Source organism: Rousettus aegyptiacus, unplaced genomic scaffold (assembly GCF_014176215.1).
Source record: "Rousettus aegyptiacus isolate mRouAeg1 unplaced genomic scaffold, mRouAeg1.p scaffold_m13_p_1, whole genome shotgun sequence".
NCBI lineage: Eukaryota > Metazoa > Chordata > Mammalia > Chiroptera > Pteropodidae > Rousettus > Rousettus aegyptiacus.
Window position 1 is genome coordinate 129,094,614 of NW_023416284.1, and position 21,602 is coordinate 129,116,215.

The following is a 21,602-nucleotide window of genomic DNA, read 5'->3' on the forward strand; positions in this document are numbered from 1 at the left end:
TAGTGCCTTTCTGAGATTGAAAATTACTATTAATCAATAAAATGATAAATTACATCCTAATTTTATTTAGTCCTTAGAAAATTGAGATCCCTTTTCTTGCTTTCAAGCCTAATTCTGTGTGTAAAATTGAAATCTAAAACCAGTTTTAATTTCAAATGTAATTGCTGGACTGACATAGTCTATGATTATTATTACTGCTCCAACTTATTTTTATACTTTTTTTTCTTTTTTAGGGAACTAACTCTCTTTTGGAGTAAATTACAGCAAAGAGTAGAATCATCTGTACAAGTCTACCTAGAAAGATGTCGTCAACTTTCTTTGTTAACCAAGACAGTATATCACATTTTCTTCCTGATTAAAGTTATTAATTCAGAGGTAAGAATAATCAAGACATCTTTTCTTAGTTTAAAATATATAAATTATCTTTAATAAAAGACTTTAACTTTATTATTTTGGCACCTTTTTCAATGATTTTGTTTAGTTAGTGCTTTGAACATCTATTCTCTTATTAGTCCTTGAAGACATTTGATACAGAGAAACTTAAAAATGCAAATGAAAGCCAGGGGCTTTCTCTTAGCCTGCAGAAAAGTAATGCACTTAATATGTGTATTTTATTCTACAATTTTTACTCCTAGGTATTATACTATTTTGATAATTTGTCTCTATAGAAATGTAGAGAGTATAAAGAGAAATATAGGGATAGCTTCCTGTGCTAGCCATTTAGCAGATTACATTAGCTAAAAATCTTTCTGCAGAACACCCAGAAATACTTAATAAATAAAACACTTTTTTTTTTTTTAACGTATAACAGCTGAAATTGCAAGAATATTAGGCTCAAAATGAAGAGGAACCTAAAAACTGGAGCAGAAAACTTGAGCTAGCTAATGCTCGACCTCTACTAGCCTGGTGGGGATTAGGATATGTAACTACTTGCAGTAATTAAGGGGTTTGAATGTTAAAAGCCATACAGGGACAGGAGATAAGGTATTGGACTCTTTCAAGTTGGAGAGTTAAAACTGATTTTTCTGTCTCCTTCCCCACTTTCACCAATTTGTGAAGTACTATAATTTCATTGAAAAGTAAATTAGAAAAATAATTACTCTCTAATACAGATAGATGATAGGGATGCATATGTATGTCCAACTGGACTGTGAGTCAGAAGAGAAAAATGTTTCCTTCAAGAAGTTGTAACCATAGGTCTTGCCCCACATAAATTAGGGCTCCAAATTTACCCTACTTGTATAGTCCAGGACTCTCTATGCCAAGTAAGTAATGTTTAAGAGGGTAAGGATGAAGTGAGTTCTCTGCTGGTAATACCTTGGAATTCCCAACAATAAATACAATTATGGATAAGTCTATAACATACATATATCTAAAGACGTCAGATAAAGAATTAAAGAGAAAGAAAGATGCTATCAAAATTACCAAGCATATTTTAAGAGTCGAAGAACTTTTAGAAATATAAAAAATAGTCATTGAAATGAAAACACTTACCAGATAGATTAAACAGGTTAGACATAACTGAACAGGGAATTGATGAGCAGTTTGCATGTGTTTCTAAATCAGAATCTAAGTTTTACAAAATTAATTTATTTTTTTTGTAGTAACCTTTGTAGGAATGTACTTGGTTTCCATTTTAAATGTCCACAGAGGACACTTTACAGAAGTGCTACCACTGCGTAGCTTAGAATGCTTAACAGTGTTTAGGAATCTTTAAAAACTGGGATACAGCATGACAAGAAGCATTTTTCAATTAACGTATAATGTTTTATTTTTGAAAGGAGAGACCAAAAGACACTCCTATCCCCTTTTAAAAGTGCCCTTGAAAATCTGTAGTTGGTCAGTAAATCTTATATATATCTTGAATTTTTTCCTTCTGAAATAATTTTTCTTTGTTTTCAGGAGTAAAGAACAGGAATGAATTCTGCTTTCCTGTTTTTCTCTATCATCCCTGTTAACTCATCCTGATATTTTATTTCATATATTGTAGTGTTGCAGTTGAAAAGTAAACTTAGAACAATAAGTTTCTTAAGAAATTACTATGCAATTTTAAAACATTGTCCTTATTATTTGTCCTTAATGAGTTGAAATGAACTTTTGAATCCAGTAACAGAGTGTATTAGAATAGAAATGTCAGTTGAGTTCCTCTCTGTGTTTTCTAAGCAATAAACAGATTCTTTGAATCAGCTTTTGTCATCTCAGGAGAGGGGGCTCAATATTCATAAGACAGAAAGTAGTTATAGTTTCCTTATTCAAAGCAGATATCCTTCATCCACAATTCCTCTGTTCTCTGAATCCTTAAAGTCATTTCTTTCTCTAGCATTTCCCGAATTTTCTAAATAAGTATAGTAGCCTCTTCCAGAATTCTCGCTTTCTATATATTTACGTTTTTTTTTTTTTAACATATACTTTCATCACTTCAGATCATCTTTATAGTTGACTTGGCCTTTGATTCCTCCAAGACCTTCTTCAAACCCTCTTCTTTCCAGTATGCAGCTTCACTGACCACATCTCGCCCCCCCACCCCCATATTATAACAGAGGAGTGGTCTAATTGTCCAGTATTGTTAGTAGTCCTTAAGGCATGTAACAGAGATGCAAATGTTTTACTATAAAAGTCATCTGGTTCAGATCTATCTAAAAATAGTATAAAGTAACAAGTTTATGTGAAAGCTAGAGAGAGAGAACCATATGGTTCCACCTCTTTCCCAGTTGTCCTTTCTTCACTGTCACTTAAAAATAGGTTTCCTGTCCATTCTCCTTGCCCATTTTTTTCTGGATTTTCTTCTTGGTCTTTGTGCTGTTGCTTTTCCTGAGGTCAAGTCCAGTTTAGTATCCAGCCTCCTTCCTTCACTCTCTTTTTGGCCCACAAACCTAAGTTTCTGTTTAAGTAAAATATTTTTTATTGCCTTTTTAATTTGTGAAAATGCAAACCATATCAGCTTTTTTGTTTTCTTTCTTGAGTTTTGATCTTATCCCAAACATATATCATTCCCACTTTCATAAGGAGCGGCTACATTTTATGGTTGGCTTATTTTTCATATATTTATGTTCCCTTTTAGCCTTTTTTAACACCCATTTTTATTTCTTCACTACATGTATCTTTCAAATGACTCTTAAGTTCATTACCGCTATCTTACAACAGTTCAAGATGATAATTCAAAAGGAAAAAAGTTTATTATGTCTCCTTCTACTCCTAATTCTTAAGCTCATCCAGCTATGAGGTAGGTGACTTGACTTTCAGTTTTGTAATAGAACTAGAATTCTCATTATTTAGGATCAAATAACTTTATTCTGTTAAAAGTGATAATCTCCTTTTATAACTAAATTAGGATATATGGAGACATTCTCAGTTTTGTAATTGGGTTAAGAGGGTTTTGTTTCAGCAGGATTGCAAAATGCAAACGTAGGAAATGAGATTTGTGATAAAGATAACGGCATTCATTGATTACTTACTAAGTGCCAGACATTATACCAAACTATACCAGGTACTTTAGATACATAATATCCATTAATGCTCACAGCAGTTTTATGAAGTTTAAATGCTATTTTGATCTCTGTTTTGTAAATGGGATATGAAAGGTCAGAGAAGTTAAATAACTTATAAGTTCGCCTAGCTATTAAATGATTTTATAACCAGGTCTTATCATAGCTTTCAATGCTTATGCTTTTTCTATTACTCTATACAGTTCGTTTTACGCACACACACACACACATACCCCTCAGGCTAAGTAGGCTGCAGTGCTTTAGAAGGATCATCTTTTCATGTATTGGCTGTTGCAAAAGTTAAGAAAAGCAAACCTCTATTTTTTTTATTTTCAACATTCACTTTTAAATTTATTAAATTCACAAATCTGTGTTGATTAAGTTAACATTTCTGTTTGCTTTTTCACAGACTGAAGGGGCTGGACTTGCCACCTGTATAGAACTATGTGTAAAAGCTCTTCGTTTGGAAGCTACAGAAAATACTGAAGTGAAAATATCTATTTGCAAGACCATTTCGTGCTTGTTGCCTGATGATCTAGAAGTTAAACGTGCTTGTCAACTGAGTGAATTTCTCATTGAGCCTACAGTAGATGCATATTATGCTGTGGAAATGTTGTATAACCAGCCAGACCAGAAATATGATGAAGAGAATCTTCCAATACCAAATTCTCTACGCTGTGAGCTCTTACTTGTATTGAAAACTCAGTGGCCCTTTGATCCAGAATTCTGGGATTGGAAAACCTTAAAACGACAATGTCTTGCATTAATGGGGGAAGAAGCATCCATTGTGTCTTCAATTGATGAACTGAATGACAGTGAAGTTTATGAGAAAGTTGTAGACTACCAGGAAGAGATTAAAGAAACTTCTGTGAATGGACTTTCTGGTGGAGTTGGTGCTAATTCTGGCCTTCTTAAAGACATTTGTGATGAAAAGCAGAAGAAAAGAGAGATAAAACAATTAAGAGAAAGGGGATTTATATCTGCTAGGTTTCGGAATTGGCAAGCCTACATGCAGTATTGTGTGCTATGTGACAAAGAATTCCTTGGTCATAGAATAGTACGACATGCTCAAAAACATTACAAAGATGGGATTTACAGTTGCCCCATATGTGCAAAGAACTTTAATTCTAAAGAAACTTTTGTCCCTCATGTCACATTGCATGTTAAACAGTCTAGTAAAGAGAGGCTAGCAGCTATGAAACCATTAAGAAGATTGGGAAGGCCTCCTAAGATCACAACTACCAATGAGAATCAGAAGACTAATGCTGTGGCCAAGCAGGAACAGCGACCTATAAAAAAGAATAGTCTCTATTCAACAGACTTCATAGTATTTAATGACAACGATGGTTCAGATGATGAGAATGATGACAAAGATAAATCTTATGAACCGGAAGTGATCCCAGTTCAGAAACCAGTACCTGTTAATGAATTTAATTGCCCTGTAAGTTTTTGTAAAAAGGGCTTTAAGTACTTTAAAAATCTAATTGCTCATGTAAAGGGGCATAAGGATAATGAAGATGCCAAGCGCTTTCTTGAAATGCAAAGCAAAAAAGTTATTTGCCAGTACTGTAGACGGCATTTTGTGAGTGTTACTCATCTCAATGATCACTTACAAATGCACTGTGGCAGTAAACCATATATCTGTATACAGATGAAATGCAAGGCCGGTTTTAATAGTTATGCAGAGCTCTTAACCCACCGGAAGGAACATCAAGTCTTTAGAGCAAAGTGTATGTTTCCTAAATGTGGTAGAATTTTTTCAGAAGCTTATTTACTATATGATCATGAAGCACAGCATTATAATACCTATACTTGTAAGTTCACAAGTTGTGGTAAAGTTTATCGTTCTCAGAGTGAGCTAGAAAAGCATCTGGATGAGCACAGTACTCCTGAAAAAGCACTGCCTCCTGAAGACCAGCTTAATTTATCTGGAGCTCCTGTTCAGCCTTCCAGAGTGAATCAGAACTCAGAAGGGAACACTGAGAAAGAGAGGTCTGTGCTTCCTTCAGAAAATACCATTGAAAACACCTTAGCAGCAGCTACAGGTGATGTTTGGGATAAAAGCAAGGCAGAATCAGCTATCACCAAACAAGACCAGATTTCTGCTTCTGAGCTCAGGCAAACTGATGAACCATTGTCAAATGGTTTGGAAAACCCTGCTGCTGCTACTCCTCTGCTTCAGGCCAGTGAGGTAGCTGTGTCCATTAAGGTGTCTCTTAATCAGGGGATTGAGAATAGCTTTGGAAAGCAAGAAAACTCAACGGTGGAAAGCACTGGTGAAGCACTGGTCACAGACTTACATACAGCAGTTGAAAATACTTGTAATGATTTGTGTCATCCAGTTTTCCAGGAGAGAAAAGAACAGGATTGCTTTAATGAAGCCCAGGTCCCTCAGAATTCTTTAGTAAATTCAGAAACCCTCAAAATAGGCGACCTTACCCCACAAAACTTAGAAAGACAAGTGAACAACCTTATGACCTTTTCTGTGCAAAATCAGGCAGGATTTCAAAACAGTTTACCAACTTCCAAGTTTGAATGTGGAGGTAATGTTAAAACATCATCCAATCTTTATAATTTACCTCTTAAGACGTTAGAAAGTATCACGTTTGTTCCACCACAGCCCAACCTAAGTAATTCTTTAGGAACTCCATTAGTGCCTCCAAAAGCGCCAGTTCAGAAGTTCAGCTGCCAGGTTGAAGGATGTACTCGAACATATAATTCTTCACAGAGTATTGGGAAACACATGAAGACAGCACACCCTGACCAGTACGCTGCATTTAAAATGCAGCGCAAAAGTAAAAAAGGCCAGAAATCTAACAACTTAAATACACCAAATAATGGAAAGTTTGTTTATTTTTTGCCACCACAAGTGAGCAACTCTAATAATGCATTTTTTACACCACAGACCAAAGCCAGTGGGAATCCTACTTGTTCAGATCAGTTACAGCATGTGTCACCTTCCATTTTTCCAGCTCATTTAGCAAGTGTGTCTACTCCACTGTTGCCTTCAGTGGAAAGTGTCATAAATCCAAATATACCTTCTCAGGATAAAAATGAACAAGGTGGTGGTATGTTATGTTCCCAAATGGAAAATTTGTCTAATACTACCTTGCCAGCACAAATGGAAGATCTAACCAAAACAGTTTTGCCTTTGAATATTGACAGTGGCTCAGATCCTTTCCTTCCTTTACCTGCAGAAAGTAGTTCAATGTCTCTCTTCCCTTCACCAGCAGATAGTGGGACTAATACTGTTTTTTCCCAACTGGAAAATACTACAAATCATTTTTCCTCACAAATTGAAGGAAACACTAATTCCTCCTTTCTAAAAGGGGATAATGGTGAAAATGCAGTTTTTCCTTCACAAGTGAGTGTTGCAAATGACTTCGGTAGCACCAATGCCCAACAGCCTGCTCCTGAAAAAGTCAAAAAAGACCGAGGGCGGGGCCCAAATGGGAAAGAAAGAAAACCTAAGCACAACAAAAGGGCTAAATGGCCTGCAATTATCAGAGATGGGAAATTTATCTGTAGCAGGTGTTACAGGGCTTTTACCAATCCCAGATCTCTGGGTGGACACTTGTCTAAGCGATCTTATTGTAAACCACTGGATGGAGCAGAAATTGCTCAAGAACTTTTACAGAGTAATGGACAGCCTTCTCTTCTTGCCAGCATGATTCTCTCCACAAATGCAGTAAATTTGCAGCAGCCGCAACAGCCTACCTTCAATCCAGAAGCATGTTTTAAAGACCCATCATTCCTGCAACTTCTTGCTGCTGAAAATCGCTCATCAACATTTTTACCAAATACATTTCCTCGGACTAGTGTGACTAACTTTAACACAACTGTTAGTCAAGAAGGAAGTGAAATAATTAAACAGGCTTTGGAAACTGCTGGCATTCCCAGTACATTTGAGGGTGCCGAAATTCTTTCTCCAGTTCAAACTGGTTGTGTCTCGGATACAGCCCAAGTAAATGCAACAGTGATAAATCCACCAGTGCCACCTCTGTTGCAGACTGTATGCCACCCAAACCCCCTGCTAACAAACCAGAATAGAACACCAAACTCCAAAACTTCCTCCATTGAGGAATGCAGCAGTTTGCCTGTTTTTCCAGCAAATGACTTACTACTGAAGACTGTTGAAAATGGTTTGTGCTCCAGTTCATTCCCTAATTCCAGTGGGCCATCACAAAACTTTACTAGTAATAGTTCACGTGTTTCAGTTATAAGTGGTCCTCAGAACACCAGGTCCAGCCATTTAAATAAAAAAGGAAACAGTGCTTCTAAGAGAAGGAAGAAAGTTGCTCCTCCACTGATTGCACCTAATGCTTCCCAAAACTTAGTAACAAGTGACTTGACAGCAATGGGACTTATAGCAAAGAGTATTGAGATACCAACTACTAACCTTCATTCAAATGTAATTCCAAATTGTGAACCTCAGGGTTTGGTGGAAAATCTAACACAGAAATTAAATAATGTTGACAATCAGTTATTTATGACTGATATGAAAGACAACTTTAAAACCAATCATGATTCCAATACAGTGTTAGCTCCTTTAACATTAAAAACTGAAAATGGTGATTCCCAAATGATGGCTTTGAATTCATGCACAACTTCAATAAATTCTGATTTGCAGGTTTCTGAAGACAATGTTATACAAAACTTTGAAAAGACTCTTGAAATTATTAAAAATGCTATGAATTCTCAAGTTCTTGAGGTAAAAAGTGGATCTCAGGGTGTTGGTGAAACATCACAGAATGCTCAAATAAATTATAACATTCAGCTTCCTTCAGTAAACACTGTGCAAAATAACAAATTACCTGATTCTTCTCAGTTTTCCTCCTTCATAGGTGTCATGCCGATGAAAAGTAACATTCCTCAGTCTGAAGTATTACATAAGGAGGATCAAATACAGGATATTTTAGAAGGCTTACAGAAATTAAAATTAGAAAATGACCTATCTACTCCAGCGTCCCAGTGTGTACTAATAAATACATCAGTAACACTGACTCCCACTCCTGTGAAATCAATTCCAAATGTTACAGTTGTTCAGCCAGTTTCTGAAATTATAAATAATATTCAGTTTAGTGACAAAGTTAATAAACCCTTTGTATGTCAAAACCAAGACTGTAATTACAGTGCTATGACAAAGGATGCACTGTTTAAGCACTATGGTAAAATTCATCAGTACACTCCAGAGATGATTCTTGAAATTAAGAAGAATCAGTTGAAATTTGCTCCGTTTAAATGTGTAGTACCTACATGTACAAAAACATTTACAAGAAATTCTAATCTCCGGGCACACTGTCAGTTGGTACATCATTTTACAACAGAAGAGATGGTAAAGTTAAAAATAAAAAGGCCTTATGGAAGAAAATCTCAAAGTGAAAATTTGTCAGCCCCACGAATTACACAAGTGAAAAAACAGCCAGTTACAACAGAGGAAAATAAAAGGGAATTTCCATCTGCTTTACAATTGGGAGCAGTGAAGGAAAATGCCCTCAGTACTATAGCAGTGATTCCAGAAAACCTACTTACAGAAAAAAAAAGTCCTGAAAAAACAGAAAGTTCTTCACAAGTGGTTACAGCTACTTCAGAACAATGTAATACAAATTCCCTCACAAACATACAACCCAAAGGACGAAAAATTAGGAGATATAAAAAAGAAAAGGAGGAGAAAAAGCGCAAGAAGCCAGTTTCCCAGTCCCTTGAGTTTCCAACAAGATACAGTCCCTACAGACCTTATCGATGTGTTCATCAGGGATGCTTCGCTGCCTTTACAATACAGCAAAACTTAATTCTGCATTACCAGGCTGTACACAAATCAGATCTACCTGCATTTTCTGCAGAGGTTGAAGAGGAAAGCGAAGCTGGTAAAGAAAGTGAAGAAATTGAAACTAAACAAACTGTGAAAGAATTTCGATGTCAGGTGAGTGACTGTTCTCGAATTTTCCAAGCAATTACTGGTCTAATTCAACACTACATGAAACTTCATGAAATGACCCCTGAAGAAATTGAAGGTATGACTGCTTCTGTGGATGTTGGGAAATTTCCATGCGACCAATTAGAGTGTAAATCTTCATTTACCACATATTTGAACTATGTCATTCATCTTGAGGCAGACCATGGAATTGGGATAAGGGGAAGCAAAACTGAAGAAGATGGCATATATAAATGTGACTGTGAAGGCTGTGACCGTATATATGCGACTCGGTCCAATCTTCTTCGACACATTTTTAATAAGCATAATGACAAACATAAAGCTCATTTGATTAGGCCAAGAAGATTAACACCTGGTCAGGAAAATATATCAAGCAAAGCAAACCAAGAAAAGACAAAGTCTAAATATCGGGGTTCAAAACACAGATCTGGAAAGGAAGGAACCAAAATGCCTAAGACCAAACGAAAGAAAAAAACTAGTTTAGAAAACAAAAATGCAAAGATTGTACAGATTGAAGAAAATAAGCCTTATTCTCTGAAACGTGGGAAGCATGTATATTCTATAAAGGCTAGAAACGATGCCTTATCTGAGTGTACAAGCAGATTTGTAACCCAGTATCCATGTATGATAAAGGGGTGTACATCAGTTGTTACAAGTGAAAGCAATATAATTAGACATTATAAATGCCATAAATTATCTAAGGCATTTACATCACAACACCGCAATCTTCTTATTGTCTTCAAACGATGTTGCAACTCGGAATTAAAGGAAACTCCTCAGCAAGAAATCAATAAGAGTGATGTGAAAGAATCTGATACATGTGTATCGGAGAGCAATGAAAACTCAAGAACAACTACAGTTCCACAGAAAGTTGAAAAAAATGAAAAAGATGAAATGGATGAGCTAACAGAATTATTTATTACAAAATTAATAAATGAAGACAATGCAGGCATGGAAACCCAAGCTCATACTTCTTCAAATGTAAGTAATGATTTTCAGGAAAATAACCCCTGCCAGTCAGAAAAACAAGCAAGTAATTTGAAGAGAGTTAATAAAGAAAAAAACGTCTCCCAGAATAAAAAGAGGAAAGTTGAAAAAGCTGAACCAGCACCAACAATTGAGTTAAGTAGTACACATAAAGAAGAAGAAACTGCTGTTGCAATTCAAACCACTGAGGAGCATCCTGCATCTTTTGATTGGAGCTCATTTAAACCAATGGGATTTGAAGTATCATTTCTGAAGTTTCTTGAGGAGTCTGCGGTGAAACAGAAGAAAATTGCTGACAAAGATCATCCAAATAATGGAAATAAAAAAGGATCCCATTCAAATTCAAGAAAAAATGTTGATAAGACTGCTGTAACTAGTGGAAATCATATATGCTCTTGTAAAGAAAGTGAAACTTTTGTACAGTTTGCCAATCCATCACAGCTTCAGTGCAGTGATAATGTAAAAATTGTTTTAGACAAGACTCTGAAAGATTGCACTGAGCTTGTCTTAAAGCAACTTCAGGAAATGAAACCTACCGTCAGTCTGAAAAAACTTGAAGTACATGCAAATGATCCGGATGTGTCTGTTATGAAAGAAATCAGTATGGGTAAAGCCACAGGGAAAGGGCAGTACTGATAACTAGTGTACTATAAATAATGTCATTTACAGTTTTATTTTTAAATAGGAAGCCATCACGCATGCTAGATTGTGAAACTTTCTCATTATTTTTTGTTGACATGAATTAACCTAGCTAAAAAAAGGAAAAAAAAAATACATGACATTTGTCGTGTAAAACTTTTTTTTATCCCTATGGGACTTGAACAGAATCAGAACTTCAGTTATTGTAAATAGATGAGCTAAACCTCAAATTTCTATCAACCAATTGCCCTTTTCATAAACTAAAATGAATTATCTGTGTGATTGATGTTTCACCAGGTCTCTGCTCATGTATAACAGTACTCTTTGTTTGTAGATACCTTTTTTGTATATATTTATTATTGTAAATCATGTGCTGCCACCAGCAGTGTGTAAGTCTAAACTATTAAATGACACATTTATATTTGGAATTTTAATTTTTAACTAAGTGATCAAGTTTTTAAAACTGTACTTTTATTGTTTTAAATTAAGAATTTTTTGAACTAAAACTAGAAACTGCCATTGTTCATTGATTTTTACATAAAGCATTTATTTACAAGATCTCAAAATTACTTTTCACAAAGTAGGCACATTATATCAACACCTTGCTCTGCTTTGTAAATTTACCATCCAGGATTTTGGGATGGTATTCATATGAAATTAAAGCAGATTCTTTAGCAGTTTCCTATAGCTACAGGTTTTTTTTTTTTTTTTTTTTTTTTTTTTAGTGCTTCTAATGGGATATAGTTAATATGATTCCATGAAATATAATGGAAATGTGAATAAAGAATTTACTACATCAAAGATTTTAAACATTTGGTATTAACAAAAATCCTTTGTGAATGTGATAGAAACTAGTAGTGTGGAGCAGTGTAAATATTTGAGGTGGTGATTTGTGAAGTAGCCCAGTATTGCCTTAAATAAAATCACATTTCATTTCTTGTTTTATACATGTGATCTTATAAAGGTTTTTTTCCCCCATTTTCTGAGATTTATAGATTGGTGTATAGCTTTAAACTGTATAAACTTTTGTGAGAAAATTTTTAAAACATTTTTATAAATCTTAAAATTGGTATCATCAAAGTGAGCCCATCTTGTGTTTATAAAATGCAAGAGTCCTTAACATTTATAATTACATAGATAAAACACTTTCTATAAGGAAGTTGAATGTTTTGATTTTACTGTTTATAGATGTTAGATTGTACAGATTTGTCTGTATTTTCCCACCATATCTAATGATACTTTTTTCATTAGATTGGTCTTCCAGAGCAGTATTAGTTGTTATAACTGATTATTTTGGTTATTCAGTATATAGTTAGCTCTTACTGTTTAGCTTTATTCACCATATTTATACTGTGGATTTACAGCCAGAGGTAGAGATTATTTCAGGAGAATTTATGACCTTCATTTTAAGCCCAACTAATATCAGTGCTGGAAACAAAAGAAAACATCCTTTCAAATTGACTTTTGTTTCTGTTTGCCATAAATAGTAGCATTGATTTTTGACTTTGTGTTTGTTATAAACCAGTTGTATTCACAATATTATTAGCCTGAAATATTGATGATATTGTGATGATATGAAAAATGTGTATATTCCCTGTGCAACATCAGATTTGCAGGAAAAATGAAGCACTTAACATTAATTGAAATTGCTGGTACTCTGAATAAATAAGCATGGTCAAGGAGTGAATTATTATTTTTTTTTTTTGAAAATGTTTTTTAAGTTCTGTTATTATAGTTTTATTCTTAGGGACTAATGGGTTATATTGAATAGTTGGTTTCACCTCCTTAAGGGGTTTATTACCAATATACATGAAAAGACACATTAAAATCCCTACTCTTTGGTAAGTCCACTGTTATTTATTAAAATAAAAGTTCTTATGGGTGACTAATAGATGTTTTTTCCCAAAAATTAACAATAACTTTGAATAATTTTAATATTAAAATTTTGTTACCAACTCATGTTTTTGTACAGTTTTCTTAGAAGTTGACCTAGCTCTTAGAGGTAGGCATTTGGCAAAACTGCCCTATTTAGTGCAATAGCAAGTAGGTTTATTTCTGATTTATTTAGTGATGAGCTACTGTTAAGTGAAAATGCCAGTGTATTGGGGCTTTTCTTTTGCTCATTAGCTTAAGAAAATTGACCACTAAATGTTTCTGTAATTGTTCTCTTACATGTCAGGGGAAAGAGTTTGGCAACATTGAGTTAAATTTTTATATTCCAGGTTCTGTATGCTAAAAGTTATGGAAGAGTGGGCTTTTTAGCATAGAACAGAAAAATAAAATTATGGTATAAAATAAATATGAATTTATAGACTAGCATGTTGGTAAAAATTTGATACAGAATGTAATGCCTAAGTATTAAAAAAAATCAAAGTATATATTTTTCATGGTATACTTTTCCTCAGTCTGTTGTCTTAAGATATTTTCCTCCTACAGCCTAAATTTGTCTAAGGTTCCATCATTAAAATGATTTTTTTTCCTCATAAACCAAAAGAATTTGAATCTTACAGATCAAAAACATATTATTCTTAATACATTATTGTGTTAAATGAAATATAACAGTTTGGGAAATTTTCAGCAGTATTAAAATCAGCATAGTTAAAGTATTTTAAAGGGCTAGACTAGTTTTAACAAGGCACATTTTGATCATTTGGTAAGCAAATACACTTGCTATAGCTATTAAGATAAAAGTACATAAATACAGCTAGAGACATCAAAGAAGGAATGTTCTTATTTGGGGAGCAGAAGGAGGTTGGTAGTTATGAAAGTATTTGTAGAAAAGATGAGTCTTGAAAGATGATGAAAATAGACATCAAATAGTCAGAGGGAAAAAGAATTCTAGGCATGGAGGTATAAAGCTCCATAATGCATTTGCAGTACTGCAGGTGGTCTGTGTGGAAAGGGAGTTGGAGAATCTGAAGTTGAAGAGGCAGATGGGCCAGATCATGAAGGTTCTTGTATATCTTGTTTTTTAAATGGTTACTGAATGTGTTTAAGTTGAACAGTGTGATCAGGTACTAATTTAAGAAGAATAATTGGCACTATGGAGAGGACAGATTAGATAAGTTGGAGATGAAAAGCAGGAAGAATTAAAGTAGTCCAGGCAAAAAAAATGGTGGGAGCCAGAAGAAAGCGAATATTAATAGAGTCAAGAAAGAGACTAATGGATGAGAGGTGTTGAAACATAGAGCAGTAAGGCAACCTTTTTTCAAAATGTTTATTGTGGTGAGACACCAGAGGGTTGGAAGGTGAGATCTATGCCAAAATATTTAAGTTAATATTTAGGTGTATACCACTGAATTGGTTTTCTAAGGAGCACATTTTGGGAAACTGATCTAAGATGGCACTTGGCCAGGGCTGATAATCAGCAGGTATGAACCAATGCGGCTGCATCAGCTGTTTACAAATGGTGATTATCCTAATTGGTCGATTTATTCATTCCAATTGATTGAATATATTGGTCAATGTTTTGAATATCATCCTGCATTCAAATATTTATTGAACATCAACTAAGTGCACTTTGGTCTCCTTATTCAATGTCGCCAATTTTTCCAAATACTCTTACCTACTTCACATTTTCCTGATGTCTCCTTTTCTTTTAATACATACTAAGTTTCTTCCCCCACCTCAAGACCTTTACACATATTGTCTCCTCTGTCTTGAATACTTATTAATGTATCTGTATGACCGATTCCTTGTCCATCAATTCTCAGCTTAAATGTCACCTCATCAGAGACATCCAGATCACTCTATAAAGTTTCACGTGTTCATTTTCTGTAACTTTTTATATTTATCTGTTCCTCCCAATGCTGCCATTCAAACAAAATAATATCTATTTCCCAATGGCCTTGCTTATTGCAGGGGGTGGGGAGGGGCTCTCATTTCAATGATGTGCTGCTCATAAATGGGAGCTCTACACCTGTTATAACCAAAAGTTATGTTCCTTCCACATCTTGGTTTCAGGATTCCCTTTTTCCAACCATAAACTTTCTGTTTACTTCAAAATACTTCCACTAAAATGTAGTTCCACCTTATAACAGCTAATCAGTTAATCCTACCACTTGCTCAACTCCTTTCTTCAGCTGTTTGGCTCAGAGACTAGATTTCACTGCTGTACACACTCTTTTGCAAATATCATGAAACCATGCCTCTTTCCCTGTCACGATCTGGAAAAATCTCAGAACCTTCTGTCCACTCTTGAGCAGTTGAATGGGAGAAAATTAGTAGCACCAAGCAGGTGTATCAAAAAAATGGCAATTTTTCTGCAGTTTTATTGTAACTTGCTTTCACGAGCTTAAGTAACTTATACATTGTTTTACACAGTTTCCCCACTCATCTGATAATCTTTTAATCACATTTTGCTGGGGAAATAGAGAAATCGACAAGGACTTTCTCAACTTTTTCACCAAATTTGCAAAACCATTTATATCTGCACTGTCATTTTAACTTAAAACCAATCCCTCCTCAAGCAGTCTCTATTCCATCCCTCCACACCTTCCCAGAAACTTAAGTACTCCGGTTTCATCAGTCTTTTCCGAGATCCTTTTCAACAGCTTATAGATACGCCCTAGTAGCTACGATTCTTGAAAGGAGGAGGTACCCTTTTATTTGGTCCCCATCATAGCTTATCAGAGTTGCCAACTCAAATGCTCCATTTCTTCACTTTCGATTTATTGCCACTCTATATGTCCCTACAACTCTCCTGAAATTGCTTTCATCAGAATCACGAGTCTCTCTCATGCTGCCATGTCTGTTGGTTCTTTTTTTGTCTTTTGCCCCCGTACACTGCATTAGGAGCATCCAATAGGGTTGATGACTTCCTCTTTGAAATAGCTTTAGTTTTCTTGACATTTTTTCTTTGTTTTCTCCTTACCCTTTCCAGGTGTACCTGACCTTTGACTCGTTTTTTATGTATGTCTCCACAAACTCATTGGATGATTTAGTCCGTTCTTTGGACTTTTATTATTACCAGTGTGCCTGTCACCATGCACCTCTAAGACCAGACTTTTCATAGTTCAGGATTGAATTCAGCTGTCTATCTCATAGTTAAGCATGTCATGTCCAAATCATTTGATTTCTGGCCTTTATCTAGATAAGTACTAAATTTCTCAAGCTAGATTCTGTAACGTTATCATCATAGTAATAAATTAATACCCTTTCCCTATGTTTGATCAGTTATAGTTATTTCTACCTCCTAAGTAGGAAGGAGCCCTCCACTTCATGTCTCATCCAAATCACCATTTCTTACCTAGACTGCTTTAACATTGTTCTTACGGGCTTTATTCCAGAATATTCCCCACAAGGCCTCTATGTTGACTTTTACTTTTTTAAGTAATATTTTTGAGCCAGGAGGCAGAGCAGGAGGACTCCTGCATTATCTTACACTGCCCTTTGAAAAAAAAATTTTTTTTTCAACTATGATTCCTGCCCTTCTCTCTAAGCACATCTTATTACTCTCTTTTGTCCATTATGTTTGTGCCACACTGATTTCTTTTGAGTTTCTCAAACTGGCCAAGCTTTTTTCACACCTCAGTGCCTTCTCACTGGCTATTCTGCTTGGAATGCTATTTTCTAATGTGTTCAAACTTCAGGTATTAGGCCACTAGTCTCATGACCGATTACTCAGTTACAGCACTCAATTGACTTGATGGCATTTATCACAAGTTGTAATTGCTTTGTCATTCTGCTTTTATTGTCTTTAACCCCACATGCCCCAAATCACTGAACCATAGGCTGTACAAGGGCTGAATCCTTTCAGGATAGGTCACCTACTGCTGTATGCCAAATGCCTAGTCCAGTACCTTAAACATTATATGTACTTAACAGTTTTCAAAATGTATTGAATGCTTAAGTGAGAGATGAAGTTAACATAGTTCTAATGGAGCTCAGGGTCTACACAATCACTGTGGCGTATTATAAGAATAATAGGATGAGAATATGATACTGTGTAGTCTGTGGTGAGAGGAACCAGTTAGAGACTTCCCTAAGGAAGAAGGTGTTAGGAGAGGGAAGGCAGAGAAAACTCTGGGCTACGGTAAGCTCTGATAGGAACAGCTGCTGAGGAAATGGTTAAAAGTTGGTAAAGATAGATTCTAAAGTAAATGTGGAAAGGTAAGCAAGGGCCAGATCACACAGTGTCTTAGACCCAATTGTATTGGACTTTATCCTGAGCAATGGATTTATCTGGGTCATAAGCAAAAGAATGATATTCTTAACATAATGAAGTTTTATAAGTTCACTGTGGTAAGGGGGATTCCAATAGGAAATTCAAGAAGACCAGGTAAGAAGGCTTGTCCAAGTCATCCAAGGAAGAGTGGATACTGCCTTGGTGTAGAGTGATGGCTGAGGGAGAAAAGTGGACACATGTGAGAGAGCTAGAATATTTGACAGGACTTGGTCATTATGAATTATAGGAAAAGAAGAGTAAAAGTTGCTAGGTTTTTGGTTTAAATGGTTGAAGAAATACCATTTATTCAGATGGGTGAGGCTGGGATAGAAGCAGTTTTGTAACTGGATGGTTGCCTAGAGAATGTACAGAAAGAGACACAGGACTTAATTCTGAGTAACTCATTTAAAAGTAGATTGAAAGAGAAATAGGAAAAGATGATGAGACTATTAGGATGGAGGTGTTTAAGGAGGTATGTTCAATTCTGTTGCATTCTGCTGAGATAAGGACTGTGTAAAGTATCCTTTGGATTTAGTGGCAAGAAAGTGATTAGCGACTTTGGTAACTTAGTTTGAATGGAAGCCAGTTTTAGGAGTGTGGAGAACAAGTATAAACACTTATCTGGGGGACATTTGGTTGTGAAGGAGAGGAGAAGATAGAATCATAGCTGGAGGAAGTCATAATCAGTTTTAAAATAGACAAATAGAACATATTCAGGTGCCAATGAGAAGGATTTGGCAGAGAGAGGTTAACATGAAAGAAATAGCATATATTGTAGAATTCTTAATTCGAGGGCTTAGGTAATTGTGAATGGTGGTGCTGTTTAACCAAGATAATGCAGAAGGACTAGGTTTGAAGGAAAGGTTAATGTTGAGTTTGAAGTTCTTGTAGGTTATCAAGAAAGATGGGTATAATGATCATTTCTTTTTTAGGGATCTGAAACTACAGTCCTGGAATTTAAAATCCTTGAAGACAAACATCTTGTCTTTTTCTTCTATCTCCTGAGCAATTAGCCCAGAATCCAAAATGTGATAAGCACTTAATACATTTTGCTGAAATTGAAAGAAGAAGCAAGCATGTACGAAAAGATAGATCTCAGGGAGAGAACCTGAAAAAACTCCAACACTTAGTGGGCAGAAGAAAAGAAATTAGCAAAGAAGACTTGGGAAGGAAGGGTTGGGTGAGAACCAGGAAAGGAGGTAAGGATATGGAGCATTATGGAAGCCAGAAGAGAGAGAATGATGACGGGTAGAATGGCCATACCAAATGCTACTAGGAGATCAGGTAAGAGATAAAGAGGCTACTAGAATTAAACACTGGTGGCAGTTGATCTTTAGAGAAGTGTTCATGGATGTTAAGTAATGAAAGTTTGTTGTCCAGTTAGGTTCAACTGAATGGTGAATGAGCTAAGGAAGTGGAGGCAATGAATTATTTAAAAATCTTGCTCTAAAGAAAAGGAAATTAGTAACTGACCTTATTTGAAGGCTCTTAAGTTGAGTCTTAAATATTTGTGCGGAGGTACCTTTAAAGAGCTCAACGTTGGAGTAGTAGATAAAACCTGATCCCTAGAGCATAGGTAGATAGACATGGTAGCATTAAAAAATAGACATCGCTTAAACTAAATCTGTCAATTAGCAATGTTGAGCTTCTCGTGATGGAAAAAGGAAATAACATTCCTGCCCAACAGGAAGCTTTAGAAGAGTAGGAAATCAAAATAGAAATGGTGAAGGCTTGAGATAAATGGGAGGAGCTATACGAGAGTTACTGACCAGTATTCAAGGTTCATCTGCGCTAGAACAACAATCTTGTAGTACTACACGATTATATAATATACATTTCCAGTAGTGTTCCTCGGCTTGAATGGAGGAGTAACGAAAGAGGTTATGTGGTCCCAGTATGGGTAATGCATCAATGAATTGAGTCTGGTTAGGGTTAGGAAAATCCAAGAAGAAAAGGAGTAGTCAAGGAACTGGAGGTCTTGATGGTGCCAAAGGGAGATTATAGTGAGAACAAGGCCAGAAATAGGTATCAAAGTCTAGGGCATTGAAATGTAAGATTTTAGGAGTAATGCAATGGCCAAAGAGAAATTTAACCCATTTCCTGTTTTAAAAAAAGTTCAGCTTGCTCCCAGCATTAATTTGATTTTACATAAACATACTCTTTGAGGCTGAAGCAAATTTGGTTTTCAGTGTGAAAATAAAATATAAAAACTTCTCGGAGTTATTTCTAAACAATTTGTCTAATTCTAATGTAACAACTGTATACATAAATTGGATTCATCAAATGAATCTTCGGCTAACGCCGGTTCGAGAACAATGTTAACATCACACATAGGAATGCTACGTTTTCTAGAATTTGACATTTTCAGCAATCGAGAATTACTATGAAAAAGGAAATACCACTACTGAAAACAGAATGCTATAAATAGAATGATGTCATTCCCCCCCCACCAAAGACTATCGATATATTAGAGTGATATGAAAATAATAATGAAAGTGAGGTATTTCATAGCAAACTTTGGGGGTAAAGTTAGGACTGTAATCCGTGAATTACCTCAGAGTAAACACTGCAGCCACAAGCACTGCCGGCGCGTCTTCTCGAGGCAAAAGGAAAATAGGTTAAAGAACTTTTGGGTTAATTTATTGGACATACAAGAATATGCCTTTAGTAGAAACAGGTTTAGACATGAGTCAAATGCAAAACTAAATTAGGAGGTTCAGCAGGGAAAATGCTTCCATGCTATGTGGTACATTTAAGGGGATTGAGAAAGTAGCTTCAGAGTATCTTGCTTGGCCCAAAAGTCTTGGGAGATACAAGTTCAGTTAAGAATATGAAAGTTACAGAATATGAATTTGTGAAGCAGCAAAGAACAACAGTTCTAGAGGGAACCCTTTTTAAGGAATATAATGAACAGGATTGGAAGGCTTATGCAAGGAATTAGAATAGTGAGAATGTAAGTATAGGTACTAGAAGGACACCTTTAGTGACCAAAGAGGAAAGATAAGCTTTGAATGCTTTCTTCAAGACCAAGGCTATATAGTCTATTAGGAATCTGCTTTTCCCAGGCCTATGTTCCATGTGTCAGATCTGCTAATTTATTGGCTGCTATTATATGCTAGGCACTGTGCTAAGTAAGACCTTTCCTTGTATTTCCATTCTTAAACCAACTCTAGAGGTGCTTTTCATTCTCAGATTAGGAGAGGCTAGGTGTATTGCCAAAGGTTACACAGCTGGTATAGCAGAGCTGAGATTTGAAACCAGGCAAACCTACTCCAGACTTGTACAGTATGCCTTGTTTTGGAAAGCATAGGCAGCCAAATGAGGTAACAGATGACTCAGAATCTTTAGCTAGAATGATGCTGTAAAATTGTTCTAATAGTTAAAGTATCCCCCAAGTGCTTAGGAAACAATAATAGGAGATAATTCGTAAATGATTTTTTAAGGCCCACATCTTATTTATTTGTTTGTTTGTTTGTTTGTTTGTTTATGGTTTAATTAATATAGATTACAAAGGAAAAAAAATGAACTGAAACCATGAATGCAGTGACTGTTGGTGAAGGTAGGGAACAAAGAAGAACAAAAGACTCAGCTAAAGATCTTCACTGTGGCTGTGTACTTTTATAATCAAAGAACCTAAGAGAAAAGGAAATGAGAAGCAATTGTGGAGAGGTTGAATGGATTCTGACCTGCTCTACTCACTCTAGTCAGTGTGTATTGGGAGCCCTATAATTGAAACTTGTCAGAAGTGTTTGCTGCCATCATATCTATCAGGTTATGTTCCCCTAAATAGTTATGGACACAGCAAAAGAATGTTCACTATGAAGCTTCACTTACACAGGCTTTAGAGCTACCGCACCTGAATCTCTTAAGTACTCCTATCTCCCAGGGTAGGTTGGAGAAGTGGAACGGGCATTAGTGATAACAATAGCCCTCATGTGCCAAGTTTCTCTATAGCAGTGAAAAGTACAACATTGAAGAAGTGAAGAAGTCACTGGGCTTTTGAGGACTCGGATTCAAACTATTCAGGAGCAGATCATGCCAGAAAACTCTTTGGGAACAGGTAACGTAGAAGTCATCCTCACAAGGAGATATCCTCCTCCCCTTTTGCTAAGCCAAAGTAGCACTTTTTATATAGAGGTTTCAAGATGTTAACTAACACCTAGACACTTAAGGATGGGAAGGGGGATGGAATATACCAATAATCAATCTCTTACATATTTCTAATACAATTTTGCAATCAATACAATCCAAATGTTCAAATAATTAAGGTATTTTGGTAGACTTTGTTTGCTACTTCTAACCCTAAAACCGCTTGGATAAACTCATCACATTATTTGAAAATTTCAAAACCATCCTCAATGTATTTACTAAATCTACTTATGGCTACCTA

The 21,602-nt window shown here is 35.6% G+C and overlaps 1 protein-coding gene across 2 annotated transcripts in view; it reads left to right on the forward strand.

The window, feature by feature from the left end:
- The window catches only part of ZNF292 (zinc finger protein 292), a 75,227-nt gene extending 62,336 nt beyond the window's left edge, over positions 1–12,891 (forward strand). For both annotated transcript variants that reach the window (XM_016128207.2, XM_016128209.2), the window contains 2 exons: positions 234–375; positions 3,895–12,891. In XM_016128207.2, the coding sequence (XP_015983693.2) occupies positions 234–375; positions 3,895–11,043 (7,291 nt within the window). In that variant the 3' untranslated portion in view covers positions 11,044–12,891. The remainder of the gene's footprint in view (positions 1–233; positions 376–3,894) is intronic.
- Positions 12,892–21,602: the final 8,711 nt, after the last annotated feature.